The sequence below is a fragment of the Pagrus pagrus genome (assembly GCF_965226575.1).
Source record: "Pagrus pagrus genome assembly, chromosome: 4".
Taxonomy (NCBI): domain Eukaryota; kingdom Metazoa; phylum Chordata; class Actinopteri; order Spariformes; family Sparidae; genus Pagrus; species Pagrus pagrus.
The window spans coordinates 23,593,813-23,613,919 of record NC_140188.1 but is presented as its reverse complement, the minus strand read 5'-3'; the positions used below and the strand labels follow the sequence as shown (position 1 = coordinate 23,613,919).

Below are 20,107 nucleotides of genomic sequence, written 5' to 3'. Positions count from 1 at the left end.
ACAAACTTATCAAGGGTTGAATAATAAGGTGGATGGTTTGCAGTTTCAACAAGTGCAGGCTAGAATAAGACAACACTAAATCCAAACTTTGATTTCCTGGTTTCTCGGTACTTTCAGCTTTGAACGATGGAGGCACAGTCTGTTTTAAGTTTCCTCCATTCACCTTCTATTGTGTTGCTGAACACAGCTCCATTAACACCTAGTCCAACCCCCGAACCTCTTTGTCTTTGTGTAATGTCTTGTTGCCAAAGTTTAGTTTGTGTTTTGTTGTTGTCAAGTTCTAAGTGCTGTATTGTAGGCAGCTGGACTTGTTTCAGTTCCTTGAAGACGTTGCACGTCTCATGTGGGTCCCACAAGTGGCCCTGAAACTCAGAGCTCACACGTGTCCTTCACAACTCTGTAAGGACACTCCCACACAGAGGTTAAAAGCCTGCAAACTCCCCTCCAGTTAGTCGGAACTGAAGAAGCGTCTTGGATGAGAGGTCTTCAAGAAACTGAAACATGTCCAGTTGCCTACGATACAGCACTTACAATCACCGTGACCTGGATGACTCAGAACCTTCATCAACTTGTTGTCAAGCCTTTGTCTTTAGATAAGTAAATAAATGTTCGACCATAAAGTCGTTGTTTGGGGTTTCTGTACATTTTACAGTTCAGTCACTGAACGCGTTCAGATTTTGCTAATGCTTTACTTAAATCACAAGTAATTATTTTCCCCTGAATTACTATGTGTGTTAACAGACCTACTCTTAGCTGGTCAGGAAGGGTCTCACTGTCTTATTGTACTGACTATGAGGTCATCTCACTGGTCGAGAGACTACCAGTGGTCTGCATAATAACCTTTATTAACACCATATTAATACTAATATTTTAAGCTCCAATTATAATCTTACATTTCTGGTGGGTTGTTAGGCCTATTCTTGACTGCGCCCCAAGTGCCACAATGTTTGTGTGTCGGTGTGTGTGTGTGTGTGTGTGTGTGTGTGTGTGTGTGTGTGTGTGTGTGTGTGGGGGGGGGGGGGTGGCTGGCTACTATGACTCTTAACCACTGTGTTTTTCATCTTGCCGTGTTTCCTCTTTCAAATCATCCTTTCAGTTGAGTATGCTGTTAAGCGAGCAGCTTAAAGGAGGTGCTAATGTATGCTGTCTTCCATTCTGCTTCCTGTATCTATCGCCAGGCTAACCTCATGTACTTTGTCGACATGAGAGATCCAAGGAGCACGTGAAGATGTCCCAGAAGGCAACTAAAAGTAAGCTCTTTTGCGGTGGTTGATTGGTGACATCTATTTTTATTTTTGTATAAGACGTTAATGGTTTGTTCTGATTTGTTGCGGGCATACAGCAGATTACTTTGATGGGACTTCCCTCTCTCGTGATATTCCGTAAAGCACTAATCTCATCTGTGTTATTTCACATGCAACGAGAGGATTAAGGACCAAAATTTGTCACAGATGGATGGTGAGATCCATAGCATTATAATCACAGTTACTTTTCATGCCTGTGCACACCAGTTACATTTGGGTCTGTCACCTTTGAAATCGGCACAGTGTTAGAACTACTGACTTTGAGGTGACATACTGAAATCCTGCACACCATATTGTGCTCCACAATAAGAACCATCCCTGCTACATGTTGCCGTCTCGCCGCTGTGCTCGTAGCCACACAACATTCAGACACATCTCAAAAATGTCAAGTCTTGTTTACTCCAGATGTTGCCCACTGTAAATTACCGTGGGAAAACACAAAGCTGTCTTGATGCTTTTTAAGCTTTTGTTCCTTGATTTAAAGAAGGGCCCCTTGCCTTTGTGCCAGAGACAAGGACTTAGCGGTGATTCGTTTTCAACAACAGCCCTGCAGTGACAGTTGTATTGAAGGTTGCTGTATTTTGTTGGAGGATTTCAATTATGGTCCGTCACTGAATGTCAATTACAGTAGATTTCTTGATACGCACAACCTCCTGTAACACTTCAAATTGTTGTCTTTAAACAAGATATAACTTGTTATGTCAACTTTAGACTGAGCCTGGCTAGCTGTGTCCGCCATTTGTCATAATATTGTACGCAATATATCGAAAATACAAGCTCATAAAACATACCTGACAACAGGTGAACAACAAAAATCCTCCTCGTCCTCGGTCAACTGTGCCCGTAAATGTCAGCTCCTACACAAATTAAATGATTCAGAAATATTTCAGCACACTCATGATAAGTTTAAGCTACGAAACAAACATGAAATAGCATGGCTCAAACACAGAAATGTCAGACAACAGTGCAGCTTACCTCTCCTGTGAAGCACAAGAGCAAAAAGGGAGAGGCTAACATGGGAAATATAATATATAGGGGGACCCACAAAAATGAACAAAGGGGTACAGGAACTGAGTGTCCAACAATCCACATATTGACTCGGATGGGCTTAAATGTCAGGTTATGACTATGAACAGATTTTTTGTAATTATAATACAACAAATTACATATAAATGTCACGCTGTTATACATATTACATGCTGTATAATTTGCCTTTATACACATAAAAGAGCCGTATCAATCTTTTCATATACAGTAAATCTTGGAAAGCAATTGAATACCTGTATTTCCCAAAATGTTTTAAGTGTCCTTTATTATTTTGGAATTCTATGTGTGTTCCTCAAAGTAGTCTTATTCCACTGTAGACGAGTAGTTTGAAGAGAAGATGACAATATTTCGTCACGCAAAAATATGAATTCATGGAGGTATTTGTACTTCTCATAATGACCTGTCAAAACTGAAGCCATGCCACTGACGTTCAGCTTCACACGAGGTGTGAGTAAATGGAAAAAAAATACTGAAGAGTGATATGTCTACATTTCCTGTCTTTGAACAACTAAACACTCACTCACTCACTAAGTTTTGGTCAAAATCAGATCAAGCTCGCAGAACTCACGATTACAATTCATATTCAACATCACTCGAGTGTTTAAATCTGATTCAAAGAAGAACACATTGAGGTCTTTGTGAATAAGTTATTAAGTATTTATGAATTTAAAGGATTCTCATTAGGTTCGATTTCAATCTCTGTTATCAAATTGAAACCGTAATGGGTGGAGTGCTTCCTGTATGCCGTTGCAGTTAAATCTCTAAATAACAAAACATCAGTTTCGTTTCTCATTACCCAGCCTGGTACTGATACTCCACCTGCGTTAAATGGGATGGGAACTCTTGAGCAGGAAGAAATGTAAGATGTGGCCAGAATCTAAAATATTCAAAAAAATTAAACATAAATTACCCCTGTAGTTTCAGCTGGGGCTACACAAACAGCATGTTCTTGACGTTTTAGAAGTCTTGTGTCCGGCCATGTTCACTCGGGGGCGGCTAAGCCCGGTTGAGAGGTTGTGATCCAGGCTGATTTCAGTCATCTAAAAAGGCCAGCGACTCCACGGCTAACTGAGCCCAACTAGCCAGCAGCCAGTCGCTATAGCCAAAGATAGCTGGCAAAGAGTGTAGTGAGCAGCAGTTAGTAGGTGGCCATATCTTACATGTTATACTCAGAAGGTGCCAAGACCAAGACAGAAGGTGCCAAGACATTTCAGCCACATTGTGTTGTATGTACACTTTTAATAATCCTGTTTTTTTTTTTTCATTCTTGTCTGTTTTTGTCTTCCTCGACTCCAGCATGGTGCCTTAGGCTTCTCCCAGTTTTCTTCTTCTTCATCTCTTTCGTCACGTACTACTGCTCCTATGCCATACTTCAGAGGTAATCACACACCCTAACACAACCGTTTCTTCTTTATTTCTCAGTTGCTCCGGCACTGAGCTCACACCATTAAAGTAATGCCCATTTCTGGTAAAAAAGTAAGCATGAGGTTCGCGCAGTGCTGAGTCACTAAAAGTTTGGAAGACAAGCCGCATTCTTATCATCCGGCCGTCTGAGCCGCCGGTCAATTTAGGCCCTCATATTTGCCCATTTCTGCACTTTTTGAGTGTTCTGGACCTAGTTACTGGCACACTGTGATTTTATGGATTCAGCAGTAGTTCTCATGCCAGTTGTGGTGATTGTCTGTCTTTCAGCTACGGAGGCACCAGCAAGTCTCTGAACAGTAGCAAGTCGCTGTGTGGTGGCTGGCTAACCCAGAAGAAGTGGGAGAGCCTTAACTTTAAGTGAGTAATGGCATGTCTGTGTTTTTTCTACAAACTGGAGGGAGTGGATGGCTTATTAAGGGTGTAAGGTATGCCAACATTTTTTATTTGAACATAAGGTGCCAGGCTCCGTGGAACCGTTAGGGCTGCTCTTTACCAGTCAAGTAGGGAAAGCATATTTTAGTGAGAAAGACCAGGACTTATTATAAGAAAGGATTTTCCATCTAAATCATGATTGCAGTGAGTTTCAGTCACTCAAGAGGAATGCGTTGATGAAGTGGTTGCGAGGGAGACTTGATGTAAAACCCGACGTTGGCTAAGAACGAGCTCTTGATAAAGTTGCACTCTTACGGAGCCAGACAAAAGCTTGTTTGTCCTCCTCAGGTTCTGCCTTGTTAAGTAATCATTGTTCCACAACCCTGAGCCCCCTCTCATTTATTTTCTCTTGCTCTATTATCAGTTTATTCAGCTGTATATTTACTGTTGGTCTTTTTGTGGGCTGTGCTCTGTTACAAAATAGCGATATGGTCTCCATCTGTGGGCCTCCTCCAAGGTCACTGTTTATTTCTTCAGCTCAGTAGACCTTCCACTGCCCGCCCTTTGACCTTTCGAGCGGTCGAGGTTCATGTTCTCTGTAAAGAACATGACTTGGACTCTCTCAATATGTGGCTGCTTGGTTGTTCTTGGGTTTTCACATCACTCATTACAGTCACAGGGCGGCCTTCCAGGCAATCACAGTGACATTTCTCAAATTAGACCCTTCCCCAGAGATTCATCCGGGTCTCCTGCAAAGAGCTGCCGGCACATGGGGGCAATAAATGTCTGAGGGACTCACTGTCAAAAACAGTAGGTCATAAACAGCTGGAGTCCGAAGCCAGCGAAACACAGAACAGCTACATTTTTACATATTACAACCTGCCACATTTGTCTCACTCCACGGGCTCTGTGAAAGTTATTGTTTTCTTTTCCCTCTCCTCAGCAGAGAGATGCCAACAGAGGGGTTTAATGAGGGAAATTGCTATTGAATGACATCATGTAATTGGCTGGTTTGCTTATAATGAGTCTGGTTTACCTACTTTATAAATGCCAGAACGTTTGGGAAAGCGCACACCAAGCTGCTTTTCCATGTTTCCAAGTATGAACACTGTACTGTCTGGCATCACGGTTGGTATTGTCCATTGTGCGGTGGTAGTTTCCTTCATCCTCGCTGTCTCGCGCCTCATTCATATCCTCGGCCGCAAACCCTCCTGTATTATAACTCATTTATACAGCGAAATCCTGCGCGCCGCATGTTGTGATTCCTGCTCTGACTTTTTTTCATGCAGTATTAGCCGACAGACGCAGCTCTTCCTGAAACTGGAGGATTTCTTCTGGCGGGAGCATCTGTCAAAGCTGGCATTACCTTATGGCATTAAGGGCAGTGGTATGTTGATCTGACGTTATCCTCTGCTCTTTCTGCTCAGTTTAATCAGCACGTCTCCCATCTTGGCGTTACTGGTTGTTTTATGAAAGTGTGTTCTCTATTTTATTCATGTGTTCACAAATCAGCTTCACAGAACCGAAAATAACTCCATTAATACTCGATGATGAGACCGTTGATGCTTTACTGTCTCAAAGGCAAAGTCTTTCTATGTGAATTGCACTGACGTGTTAAAAAGTTTTTCCACAGTCACGCCCTTCTCAACGGCTCCTTTTCTCACTTCCCCTCCCAGAACTGCTGCTACTGAAAGTTCTTGCTGTGATTGCAAATTATCAGCTGCCAGCCAACATCGAAAAGTAAGTGTGAGCACACTAAAGCCAACCTGGAACATGCAAAGTCAAACTCAGCGTTTTATGACTGCAACCCAGGTGTCTATCGTCTAGCCAGCATTCATTTACTGTTCATTGTCTGCGATAAACTGATAGAAGATCTATCTATATGATACAGCAGTATTAGATAAGATAGTGGTGTTCCTGTTGTATATACCCTGTAAAACCTTTGTTGTGTAGGTCCTAATGTGTTGCTACTAGTGCCTCACTCTTATCACTTATGAATAAAACATAGCTGTCGTACTTGATAGTAACAAAAAAAGCACCCCTTGCACGCTTTTGCTGTTGTGGTTAATGAGTTGTCAATTTTGTCTCAAGTAGGGATGGGACGATTTGAAAATTTCACACCAGGATCACCCTGTCAAACATAACTGCAACACAATGTTATCCTGAGAATCATCAGAATATTCTTGAAACTTCAAAATAAAAAATAAAAAAATTGCATTAAATTTATTTTTTCATACTTTTTAAATAAGTAGTCATAAATCTTAAGATCTTCCTGCACAAATAAAGGATAAATAAACAGAGGTGGCAAAAGTAAAACACCTTCTTTACTCAAGTAAAAGTAAGAAAGTACAGGCTCTGAAATGTACTCAAAGTATAAAAGTAAAAGTATCCCTCTGAAGGACATTTCTACCGGCCATCTCTGTGCAAAGCTAACTGAACCTCACATCATATTAATATAATCAAACGCTATTAAACTTAAAGGTAGAATCAGTAGGATTTGTCCAAGCTGTTCATAAATGCACTGGAAAGATAGTTGATTGCTAAGTCTCATTCCCAGGATGTCGAATATCGACATCTTGGGTTGGTGAAGCGCCCGGAGCACGGCAACAAATTGACAAAATGAGAAAATCCAGACAGAGGGACAATACGAGACACCGACACGCCTATTCTCCCCATTCAGGTCTCCCTCTCTGTCTGTTTCTGTCTTGTTATATCTGCCATGTGTGATATGCACAGGTTGGAATCAGTCTTGCGGTGTTGGGAAGGTGGCGCGCAATGACGCAAAATAAAAATTACCGATAATCCCCTTAAATGCATTAAGACTAAAGTTATGAGCCTTTTTTTGAAATGTAAGGAGTAGAAAGTACAGATATTTGGGTAAAGTACAGTACATACACCTGAAAAATCTACTAAGTGCAGTACTTTCCACCACTGTACATAAATGGTAACCTCATCTTCCTGTCGTTTTTTTGTTTGTAATCTGTAGTATTAACAAATCAGATTTAACTTGGGATACATTGTGCAATCCAAACATTTAGCCATGTTGACAGGCTGAGGCAATGAAAAAAAACCCAAAAGAAAACCAATATAGGCTGTACATCAGTGCGCTGGACAGCTCATCCATGTGAGGATATTTACTTTTATCTCAAACAAGACTTGAAAACACTCACAGGAGGATGGGAGAACATAAATGTCCCACATTTGAACTCTCTCTCTCTCTCTCTCTCTGTGTGTGTGTGTGTTGGGTTTTGTCTCCACAGCCTTGAATGCAGAACCTGTGTAGTCATAGGCAACGGCTTTGCCATCAAAAACAGCTCCTTGGGAAGCATCATCAACAAATATGATGTGGTCATTCGGTAAGCACAGAGGAGAACGCCCGATGAGCGTATTGTTATTGGTATTATCACATTCAGTTATTATTCGTTTCATAAACTAGCTTTGACACTCTTTGATTGCACTCCAAGATATGCATTTTTAGGGAATGACTCAACAATAACAATACAATGTTTAATACCGAGACCTCTTCATAACCACGTTCACGTTTCGGGATTGTGAGGACTGAGAAATGAAGTAACAGACGGACCCTTGCTTGCTGACCTGCGGTGAGAGCGGGATATAAAGTCACTTGGCCGTAGACTAATGATGGACAGTATCCGACCGTGTGACCGTCTGACCCTGACACAGAGCCGTCCTCTGGGCAATTAGCAAACTTTTAGGTCAAGTGGAGTTCTTTAGAGGAGAAAAGAAAGTGTTTAGTTTGCTCAGGGACAAAGGCATTCTGCAAATCTGACTTTACAGCCTTGGAATGAACACATGCATTCTGAGTTTTTATAAGCCTCTTTCAAACAGCCAGAATTTGGCTTGGCCACAATGCATTTTTCTCTCCTTCTCCCCCCCACACATCAGCTCCTCCCGCCCCCCTCCCTCCTTCTCTCACATCTCTCCCTCTCCTCTCAGAAGCTAATCGCTCCCTGGCCAAGTAAAGTAAGGTTATTGACATTGAGAATTCAATGCATGCTGGAGACTTTGACGTCATAAGCCTTTTTTTCTGCCGTAGGAACACCTATTAAAGCCTGTCGAGACTCCACTTTCCACAGTGCAGACTAATCATTTAACCAAACAAGGCCTCAGTCTGTGCTACTGTGTTTTAATTGTTCGGTATAGAGTTATGATGTGGTCTTTCGAAGACGTTGTGTCAAGAATTTGTTAAAGGCAATAAAGCGGGGATGTTTTCCAGAACGAATATCAAATTTTAAGCGCTGAACGCTCCCTGTTCTTTTTTGTTGGATCATTTTACGGTGTGTTATTGTTAGACAGTCAGCTCTGGAAATGGCAGGATGTAATGTCAAGGGAGAAGAAGGACCTCAGTACAAAGGTTGTTTATTTGATGATACACCATGTAATATCAATAAAGCAGCCTCGACAAGGATTGGGTACCGTTCACATTTGAAACGTCCAACCTTCCAATGCTGGTACCTGGTTTTCGATACCCAATGGTGGTACTTATTTCAGTTCTAACCAGTTAAATCATTAACTTCTAGAGACAATATATCACGAGTCATATTTCCAGTGATAATGCGTATCACATGTCAGTCAGTCTATCTTAGTTTTATTTCAGTAGCATCATGTTATACTGCATAGAAATCTGTAAAATAAAACACTTTATAGCATAAACTGCTATATTTTTACTGTTCCTGCTCATCAACTAGCGCTATAAGAATAAATATAATAGAAAACATCAATATGCATGTGTGCTGCTTTCCCCTGCTACACAACATCTCCACTAGTGGGTGCTAGAAACAAAGTTTCGTTATCTCGAGATCTGGAGAAAATAATCGCGTTATCTCGAGAAAACGGCAGTTGTTATTTCGAGATAATAACTCGAGATCTCGAGAAAACAAATGATATTAACTCGTTATCGCTTGTAAACGGAGGAAATACAATGTATGAATGCATGGCCCTTTAGGGCTTCCGTACACCAATACTATATTCTTAAATATTTATTCTTACTGGTAATGCATTAGATCTTAAAAGTTATACACTTGTCAATGTGTCTGAGCTAGCTGCAGCCCCTCGAATACTGTCCTGATCAAGACACGTGGAGTGTACTATATAACATACTGTTGAGAAAGCCCCCGTTTTAAGGCAGTGTTTTTTTTAGATATTAGCTTAGCTAAAAATACCAGTGGAATTTATAATGACTTTTTCTCACTTCTAAGTTTCAGTTTCATTTAGGTTTCTCTATTACTGTTTGATTTCAGTCAGTCTATGGGATAAGCAATTATAATTATCTATGTAAAATTTATGGTATGATATGTAAAGTTTATGAACTAGGGAAGCAGGAAACGCAAAGTTAGCGTGTGCAAGAATAGACCTTTTATGAAAATAACATCCGGGTTGCCATTTTGCCTTTGATTGCTCAACGTTTCAAAGGCCTTGATGCGATTAAAACTACTGTATTTCCGCATGACTGACTGCAAAAATTGAAATCCTTAATGAAACAAACCTGAAAATTCTTCTCCTTGACAACAGTATTGTGTCCCTGCCTCAGGTTGAACGATGCCCCAGTGAGAGGCTACGAGGAGGACGTGGGGAACAAGACCACCATGAGGTTCTTCTACCCGGAGTCGGCCTCGTATAACCCTGCACTGCACAACGAGCCGGGCACGCTTATGGTCCTGGTGCCTTTCAAGCAGCAAGATCTACGGTGGCTCAAAGAGATCCTATATAATGAGAAGAGGGTACAGGATATGTGTGAGAATGCACTCTCTCACACACGCACACACACACACTTTCCATCTCGCTCGCTTTCTTTCCCTCTCTGCCTCGTATAAACACACTCCTATTAGCTTCTTTTCCAGCCCTTGCCATTCATCCATATCAGGAACAAATACTTAAAAGGTTCAACTTCAGTGATGCCAGGGCCCCTTCAGAGTTAAATGTACTTTCCATCGCAGACATCCTTCACTCTGTTGCTCCCGGCACCTCCGGACTGGGACCAATAATAGTTGCAGGGTCATTACCTGCTAATTTGCACATCGATTTAGTTGCCTCCAGACGTGGGGGAGTCATAGGTTCAGTTGTGTCTCTGTTTGTCTAAATGAAGTCCAAAAATAACATTATTCAACTCTCTTTCTGTCCTTTTGTTCCTTTCAGTTTCACAACATCCTGTGTCTTATCTTTCTCTGTGTTTGTGTGTGTTCTAGGTCAGGAAAGGCTTTTGGAAGCCCCCTCCCCAAATCTGGTTAGGTGACGTCAATAAAATCAGAGTGCTGGACCCTCACTTTCTGCACCAGACTGCCGACAGACTGCTGCGGATCCCTCTGTACCCCAAGAGCAGACAGGTGAGAGATCAATTCCACAAGCCACAGGCTTGGATTTCACAATTTTATCTCCAGATGTGTTGGTCCGGGCCCACATTGAATTGTTGCCCTGTCCCTAATCAAACCGAACTTCACTAGTCTAAAGTTGTTTTTCTGTAATTGTGGTGGCGACGCTGCTCCTTCATCCTCAGCTGAATTTTCCCACCAGAGCCTTCCCTCCTGTTTGTTCCCCGTCTTCCATACCTCCCTTTTTTCCTCTTTTGCCCTTCACTACTTCCCACATGAATGTTAACAAGGCTGGATGGAGCATCCGCTGATTAGCCACAGCTCCTCGAGTGATACGTCTTGAGCGCTGTGATAAACAGTTCACTGCGAGAAGCATTTCTCTTGAAACGTAGCTGGGTCAATAGCGATTCTGTGGATCCAATTACTGCGAAACATGATGAAGATTAGCTGCTGCTTGGCATTCTGGCATCTCATTACAAGATAAGCTCCTCATGTCTTCCAGGCTGCACAGTGAATCCCTGGGAAATAATTGGCTTTTGAAGGAAAGCCAAAATATTGTATAAATTTCAACCAGATGCTCTGTTTTTTTAGAAAAAGCACACTCCGGGTTTCCTCTCTGCAAAGTTAATAACTGCCATTTTATTAGGAAAAAGTACAGATTTGGTGACTGTCACTGTTTTTCCATTTGTTCATGTTCACTGAGCATGTTCTGTTACAGTAAACAAATATGAAAGTAGAGTATGAACACATGAAAAGATAACTTTATCAAAACACAACAAACATAAGTGGAAACAGCCGTGAACTCACTCACGAAGCTATGACTGGAGAACAGCGATTTTGCAATAAGAAAACATGACGCATGGCTTTTTTTTTTTTTTCCCAGTGTACCATTGATCTGTTTTTGTTCCACAAATTGGACCTCATCTCCCTCTTTGGCCGAGGCGATTGGATTTTGAAACACCCCGTGATCTGACTTGGACGATTACTCATGTAGAATGAAGCTTTTATTGGCCCGCTGCATCCCGTCTGCCGTGCGGGCCTTGTTGTGTGTTCGGTGGGGATTGTCTCCGACGTGGGCCCGAGCCAAGTTTTGTTTTGGTTCTGGTTGTTCCCTCTCCTGAGCCCTTTTTGTCAAAGAGTGACGAGGGGAGGGAGGAAGGGTGGCTGGGTGGCTGGAGGGGTGGGGGTTACCCTTTTGGACTTTTAGTACAAACACAACTGGCTGGTGCATGAGACGAGTGAGCAGTGGGAAGGCAGCTCGATCAGCGGGCTCGCCCGACAGGAGCTCCGCACCATCTGCACAGGCTGCATGAAGAGGGCCGGAGGGAAGAGCATGGTGGGCAGGAGGAGGAGAAAGATGGAGGGAAGTAGCGATAGTGAGATCTGGGGCTTACCGATTAGCTTCTTCAGGGCTGCAAATATATATTTTGTTCTTAAGCAGTGCTTAGAAAACCATCTTCATTCTATCTTGTCCTCTTCCTCGTGTACTGCTCCCCTCGCCAAATACCAGCAGGAGTCCTGACTGTAGCAGACCTCCTCTTTGCAGACACGCCACCCTCCCTCGCTAATGACCCTGCCAGATACACAAGGACCCCTTCAACACACACACACACACAAACTCGAACACATGCAACCACTTCTCTCTTCACTCCCCTTTTCCTTCCTTTCTTTTTCGCTCTGCAGGCACACACACACACACACGCACACACACGCGCACGCACAACTCTTCAACTGTTCACACCCGTCTCCCTGAACGCAGGCCTGTGTTGAGCTCTTCTAGCTCTGGCTTGCAGTGGTGACAGTATGCAGCCCCCCTCGCCTCCCTCTCACCAAGGCTCCATGGGCCTGCGTCCAAACTATGCGCCGGGCCGCTGCAGAGCTCTGGTGTTCGCCCGTGTGCTGGCGACCACATGAGGCTAATACACACAGAATGTCAGCTGTGTCCCATTGCGGGGTGCTAGTCAGTTTCTGAATTAAAGAAGAAAGAGTGCAACAGGGAATTGTTTTGGTGTGATGTTTTTGGAGAGAAGTAAAGGAAGAGTTCAGGGACGAGGATGTGGATCAGTTTCTTATCAAGGCTGTCACGGTCGGATCACCCTCTGTAGAACGGCGACAGAGCTCAGGGTTGTTTGGAAACACCTCTATTTTAGTAATAGGTAACCAAGTCAAACCTTGAACAAAGACAAACCCCCACTGCCAGAAAACACGTGTGCTTGCGTTCTTACTCGGTTTTCATCAGATAAAGTAGAAGTAGAGAGCCAATCTCTTCACCATCGGAAGAGCTGGGCACTGCTTTGGTGAAGGTCTTGCGGTTGCTTATTTACATATACATTTACATATACATTTACATATACATTTGCATTAACATTTACATGTACATTTGCCTTTACATTTACATTTACATTTACATTTAGGGCATTTAGCTGACGCTTTTGACCAAGTGATTTACGACAAGGACATTTGTCACAAGAAAGAAACCACAACAGTTCACCGTCAATAAGGTAGAAAAGAAAAAATAGAAACAGTTTTCAAGCCCTCATCTGAGCATGGTAGCTGCTATTTATCAAGGATACCTTAAGAACATTAGTGCTATGGTTTAAGTGCTAAGGGTAAGAACATACAAGTGTGTATTTTATTTTCCTTTCTTGCCAAGAAATAGATAGAATTAGATTAGAAGAAGATCGATACCACTCTCATATCATTCCGCTAATTATGAAGCTACAGCCAGTAACGGGTTAGCTTAGCATGGCATAAAGACTGGAGACTTGGGGAGACAGCTAGGCTGGCTCTATACATAGGTGACAAAAACTTTTAACCACCAATAGCATTTTGTCAGGCAGCAGGCAGATTTGAGGAAGTCACTGCTTCCGGTCAATAAACAGCAACGCCCTGTAAATCCATAACAACACGTTATGTAGTATAAGCTTTAGAGCTTTAGAGCTTTATTTTCCAATCCTATATTGTTATCTTGCTGCCAACTCTCATTTATATTGAAGAGACACCCTTTCACTCCCGGAGAAAGTGTGAGAGTGTCTGCTGCTCTGTTGTGTAGGTCCAGACAGTAACAGCATCATTTTATCGAACTCTTACACGGCTTACAAAGAGCCTTTAGTTTTAGGCAATCAGTCAACCTTGGCTGGAGGAAATAAGGGAGGTAGGCCACTGTAAACACTAGCAATTCACCCGCTCTCGCAGAGGCAGAACGGTGATAACATGGAAAGCTGCAGAGGAAAGAGATATGAAAATGCTGCTGGGAAAAGCACGCAACATTTTGGGGAGGGATGGAAAAAGAAAGTTTCGTCTATCTCTCGGTCATGTGGAAGTGATTCTTCTTCTTGCCTGTGAACATGGATAATCATTCACAGAGTCTTATGGGAAATGGCAAACAACACAGGGAGACCTCTGTTTGGAGTAAGGGCCCGCCAGGGACAACACAACAAACACGTCTCAACTCATTAAATCTCGCATTAGTTTTATTTTCAAAATAGACGTCAGTGGGGTCGGATAATGTCACTTTATTTTTCTCCTGTTTTCAGCAAAAGGCAGATCACAAGTGACAAGCAAATGCAGATGTTAGTGTTTTTAGGACAAAGATTTTTGTGGGGGGGGGGGGGCTACACAGGACATTTCCATTTTTCCCCTTATTAGAAAATAAGCATTTTGACACTGAGACCAACATGGAACATTTGAAACGGCAGAGGGAGAAGACAACAAAGGTCCCGCGCTGGAATCTAATCTAATCAGGGTAGTTACTTGGTATGCTTAGCCCACTTGGATGCCCTTTGATTTCTTTTTTTTTTTTTTTGAATTTGACTTAGCCGGGAGGAATAAGGGGGAGTTTGTGTAATATGTCTTTATATCTCGTATTCTGACCAATCCCTCTGGAAAACAGTATGTATGAGGAAAGAATGACGAGGGAAAAGTCACTATCCAGATGTGCAGAGCACTCCACATCAGCTGTATTCTGGCAGTAGGTGTGCCCAAAGTGCCTCTACCAAATATTGACATGAAGGGGGGGGTCAGTACTTGAGATTTCATTCCCTCAATTGAAGAGATTTTCTGTTCATCATTGCCAAGAAGGTTTAATCAATTTGTTGCAATGAGCAAAGGAGGTGAATGATCTGGGAATAAAAACTGAATTGCTTACAGGCAGCAAATAAAGGGATTTCATGTGATTTTGGTATCCTAACTGCAGCTTTCTGAAGCAATTAGGTCTGAGAAATTGTGGGAAGGACTGTAAAAAGTGCCTTCAAGTTGATTTTATAAGGCATTTCTTGGACAGGAAATGAGGAAACAACACACAGCTAAAAGGTCCCTGACTGGATTTGAACTAGAGATGCTGCTTTTTATGGTTGGCACCTTAAACCCATCAGTTAAATGGTTACTGATGGAGTTCTTGTTTGTTTGTGAGGAGTTTGTTTCCTTGAGGAGGAAAAACACAGCGTGACCACGGCTATTGTCCCGTAATGGTTGAAAGCCCAAAGTGTTGTTTTGGGCAATTAAAATCATGATTCAAATGTATCCTGAGAAAGATGTAGCTCTAGTTAGGAGCTCAATCTCAGTTTTGTGTCACTCAGTCACAGATTTCTGTTTTTTTTTTTTAGATGTAGCAGTAAATGATTAGTCATCTGCTCCAAGAACAAAACAGTAAAGGTTTTAAGAATGCTTTTTTTCTTCTTTCTTTTTGAAATATCCAAATATTTTCTGAGTTTTTTTCTGTGGGAGAGCACTTGCTGAAGGTCAACCACTTTCCCAATTCTTTTGCTGAAAAAACATCAAGTTGGAAAACAGCCCAGAGTTGTTACTACAGTAGTTACTGGCATCGAGAGTGCTTGTCTTCCAAGAAATCTTATTATAGTATTGAGTAAGATGCTGGAAAAACACTGAGCTTTGCATGGACAGGTAGTGTTGTGAAAAACATTCCACCACTGTGTTGAACACATCAGCAGTGACGGCATCAACACATCAGGTGCCCACAAGTATGTTGTGCTTTGACCCCAGTGTTAATCAGCTGTCTCAGACGGTGAGGCATTACTCACTGTTCTCACTTTATATCCGGTAGCTGCAAAACACATAGTTGACTGTCAATAAATGCATATGAAAGAATGTATTAATCATGGTAAGGCAACGCAAAGAAAAGCTTAGTATGATTTACCAATAACATTATTGGTAAATTAGTTAAACTCAATAAATGTGTTTAATAATGTTATTATCAGAAACTCACTTGGCTTTTATTAACATTCTTAAGAAATCTATAAACTGCTAAAGCTTCTTGTAGGTGCTTATAAATGTCTTATAATCTAACAATACACTTATTAATACATATTAATGTTAATAAGCAACTTATAATGACATATTAGGGCTTTATTGCCTATTAACTAATACCCATTAACTAATGTATAATCTTTGTGTGGGATAAGAACACTAAATCATTTGGATATGTCTGTCGGGCAAGTTTTTCCCCCATTGAAAATTTCATAATGTTCCTTTAAAAGGTTTTTTTGTTTCGTTTTGCCAGAAGCTCACATGACATTTCATGTTTTACATTACATAACATTAGTTTGGCAGAGAGTTTACTCAAAGCGGCTGACACAAAGCGTGTTCAGCCTCAGTCGGAACGGGAGCCATAGATGTCATCAGAAATTGTGAGCGTGCTGTAAGTTTTCCTAGAGAATCACAGCAATTAACGCTGAGGTCACTGGATAGTATTCTGCACATGGAAAAGTCTTGTATTGATGAACTTCACTGTTAAGGTCAAGGGCAGGAGTTAATGCTGCCCTCTATTACCATCTAGTGGTGTAATGAGTGGCTGCAGTTAAGTCGTAGTATTGCTGACTGTAGCTTTCACCACACAACAGGCTCATTCAGCCTTTTGTGCTTTTTGACATAAATGCTCATTTAATAAGCTATTTTGTTTGTCCAGCGCAGGTTGTGTAGATTTCAAAACCCCAATTATAACATCACAACATACTCATTGACAAACCGCTTAATTCAAGAGCTGCTTAAAGGTGCAATATGGAATCATTTACGTTTAAAAATGTGAAACTAAAATGATCAAACTTAGAGAAGAAAGTGGAAAAAACAGTTTGGATATCATATCAGAGACATCTATGGAAGTTAGCATGCTAACCAGCTAGCCTCAGCCACTTTGATGGACTCAAGAGATGATAGTCAGATCATAAACAACACCAACAGTCCCCCAGTGCTCCGAGCTCCCAGTCCGGGCAGAGACAGCTAATGCGATCGCTCGCTAGCTGCACGGCTAATTGACCTTCGAGCTAAAAGCAGCTACAGTCAGCAGCAGTTAGCAGGAGTATGAATCCGACAGGTGTCCAATTCTTACATAATGCACCTTCAATCTATCTCAAAGTTTTCAATTTCTTAATAGGATGTTTAATTGATTCTGATCTTGTGTTTTTGTTTGATGAAAAATGACAAAATCCAAGTGAGGTTTGGTGCAGTCTTCGTGGTACCTTCAGCCCATTTCTTGGTGCCAGGTTCTCTTTTTTTACGCTACTACAAGTCGCCGATGTCAGAAATGTTCAAGTCCTCTACATGGGAGCTGTAAAAAGTTTGTCAGGAGATGTGGCTTTATTTTTCAGTAGGCTGTCATTAAGTTTCGTCTGTTCCAGCAGCCGGTGCATCCTACCACGGGAATCCTCGCTGTGTTTGTTGCTCTCAACTACTGTGATGTGGTCCACATAGCTGGTTTTGGTTACCCTACCACAAAGAGCCAAAGGAGTCCTATCCATTACTACGGCTATGACACCATGAAGTCTATGAAGGTGGGTCACATCCATTTACAGTACTTCAAATGTAGTCTGTGTTTTTTAACATGCACACAGGAAAAGCACTGAGTACTGAGTCTCCTCTTCTTTCTCTCTGTTGCAGAACTCCTACCATGACCTCAGTCATGAAGCTGAAGCCTTAAAACGACTGGAGGAATCGGGAGCCATTTTGTACCTGCACCCACATTTATGATACACACACTTTTTTTTTTGTGTTCCAGTCGATTAAATCCAAAAACTTCAAAAACCAAAACGTATTTGGTTTTCGTCGCCCGATCCAAATCAGATCTTAATGTGCCTTCTGCAGTGGGATACAAGACATGTTGCATTAAGTCATCATGTGGTGACGCAAGTGAAGCTCTGAAGAATGTTTATCTCCCTGGCACCTTACATTCTGTAGAACTGAAGAGTGATTCGACTGATTTGTGAACAGTAGAACAACCTTCGGTAACATGGCTCAGCACTTTGGATAGCGTTTGTAGCTTTTATGGGTTTTGAAACATGACTTTCAAAGTTAGCTGGCAGGACACTACACTATTCTTGCGGTGACCCATTTGTCTGTTTGTGACAACCCAGTTTCGAAGGAAACAAATTGCATCAGATTAAGTGGGATTTTTGGATAATTCCAATGCTTTGATGTTGCTTTTAGGGCTATATGTGGGCTTATGACTACCACATCGTAGGAATCAACCATTTCAGCCCAAATGTTGTTTTGTTTTGTTTATTTGTCCGGAGATTTCATGCATATCATTGAGCTGTAAAACTAATCAGCCTGGATTATACACTCAACATGGTTGGAGATTCATTTTCAGTTTTATCTTCTGGGATAAAAATCAGTATCATCAGTAAAGAGGTATATTAGAAACTGTGGGGATTTTTTGAGAACTTCGCTTTCAATGTATTTTAGTTTGAATGAGAGGAAAATTAATTGATTACAAACCTGATTTATACACTTAGCTGGATTAGAGTCACTTTACTTTTAGATTTCTTGGACTGGAAATACTTCTTGTATTTTGCTCACTTGAGTTTTAGTTACATCAGTTGTCTTGTTTTTTAATTTATTTAATCTTTTTTTTTTCAGAAACTGATGGTAAATGGTACCACTGGATATTTTTTATTGTACAGAATTAAATAAATTTATAATTACGAGGAAATCAAAATGACTTGAATTTTTGTTGTCATTGAACTCAACTCATTTATGTTTACATGAATTACTGAGCAGACTGACTGTATTGAAATCAATGCACTTGCATAAGTTGACCTGTGTGAACCTGCACTGAGTCGTTGTTCGGCAATCATTTTAGTATCACTGTCACCACTAGATGGCAGAGAGCCTCTGTTGCATGCACATTATACAGTGAGCACTGTACTGCACTGCACATGGTGCAGTCATGCAGCAGCCCATCTTAAAGTGCCTGGGGGTGATGGTAACAGCGAAACTAGCAGTAGCGCACATGTGTTAGGAGGCACATGTACAGTATGAACATCTGGAAGACCAGAAGATTGCACAACACTTATAATTGAGATTGACTAACATACATGTGCCACTGGCGACAGATGTTAGTGATGGTTTCTCCTCCCTGTACACACGACCCTCTATTAGTGTTGACATGAATGGAGTTGTGCCCTTGGCATTCATAAACTAGGCTTACTCATATGGTGGTACAACATCCGTTGTGACAGGGTCCAGGTCCTCAAGTGAGATCAGACTGACAGTAGACATTTATTGTGCTTTTAATATCAGGGATGTACAGTAAATTCTGAAATACAACAACTACTACTACCTAACTGATAATAATAATATTAGTAAGTTATTGAACCAAATTCCTGATATTCTAGTGTGAATGTGTTTCATTAATGTAAAACATCATGTGATGCACACTTGAGTGCAGTGCTTTGAATAGTGATGCAGACCTCCTCCTCAAGGTCAGACTGTGAGAAAGATGTACCGCGCAGGTGTCTGCTCATCGCACTACTACAACTATCAAACGGTTTCTACTACCATGTACTAATTCTGCTATTGCACATTAGCACAGCTGTGTGTTCTGTTCTGCTCAGAATCTGTGTGTTTTGCCTGCATATCGCTGATACGGATGACAATCCTGTTTGCAGCAGGGTAGAGACCGCAATCAAACGCCTACCCTCTTATTCACTTCACTAGAATTGTCAATTGTTGGCGCTAACTGATTTCCTTGCCACTGAAACCCAATCTGACAGAAAACAACAGCCCATTTGAAGCTCATCATTTCACTCGTGAGAGCCATCCATTATGTGTGGAGGGGGTATTGTCTCATACTGTGAAACCATCCCTTCTCACCCCCTCCTCATGCTTTCAAACATGTTTATAAAAAGAGCACACACGGGTTTCACATTGCTCCTTGTGTTTCCACTCAGATTTACCAAACAGCTAAAAACGTCTTACCTGTGTCGCCTCCTCCAAAATATATGAATTCAGAAGAATGGTTGATATGCATTTTTTCCCCCAACAACACAAGGGAAGTGTTGAAGAAAGAGCCCCATCACTTTACACTTGACTTCCCTTACACAACAGGGAGTTACATAATTGAACAGGAGTTGTGTGAATCTGCAGGCTGTTTATATGACAACTGAAAATCAGGTCAGACTTTTCAGGACAGTCTATTGTACTGTAAGCACACCTTTGAACCCCCAAGTCCAGAGTGTAGTTCAGAAGAAACATGTGATGTACAGTGTTGTTAACCAAAGCATCTTACGGTACAGTGAATGTATACATTTTTAGCCTGGCGAGCTCCCATGTGAATTAAGCTCCTAACCCTGGCACTGATCACACTGTGATGTACCAACTGAGCCCTACAAAGCCATG

The 20,107-nt window shown here is 41.6% G+C and overlaps 1 protein-coding gene across 2 annotated transcripts in view; it reads left to right on the top strand.

Annotated features, from left to right (window-relative positions):
• The window catches only part of st3gal4 (ST3 beta-galactoside alpha-2,3-sialyltransferase 4), a 30,170-nt gene extending 11,751 nt beyond the window's left edge, over positions 1-18,419 (top strand). Inside the window, exons 3-13 of one of the 2 annotated variants that reach the window (XM_084351723.1) lie at positions 1,179-1,250; positions 1,343-1,458; positions 3,648-3,729; positions 4,044-4,133; positions 5,438-5,535; positions 5,825-5,888; positions 7,409-7,504; positions 9,700-9,889; positions 10,355-10,492; positions 17,113-17,262; positions 17,369-18,419. In XM_084351723.1, the coding sequence (XP_084207849.1) occupies positions 1,452-1,458; positions 3,648-3,729; positions 4,044-4,133; positions 5,438-5,535; positions 5,825-5,888; positions 7,409-7,504; positions 9,700-9,889; positions 10,355-10,492; positions 17,113-17,262; positions 17,369-17,458 (1,005 nt within the window). In that variant the 5' untranslated portion in view covers positions 1,179-1,250; positions 1,343-1,451 and the 3' untranslated portion in view covers positions 17,459-18,419. The remainder of the gene's footprint in view (positions 1-1,178; positions 1,251-1,342; positions 1,459-3,647; positions 3,730-4,043; positions 4,134-5,437; positions 5,536-5,824; positions 5,889-7,408; positions 7,505-9,699; positions 9,890-10,354; positions 10,493-17,112; positions 17,263-17,368) is intronic. The other variant, XM_084351722.1, reaches the window with a different exon arrangement.
• The last annotated feature ends 1,688 nt before the right edge of the window (positions 18,420-20,107 follow it).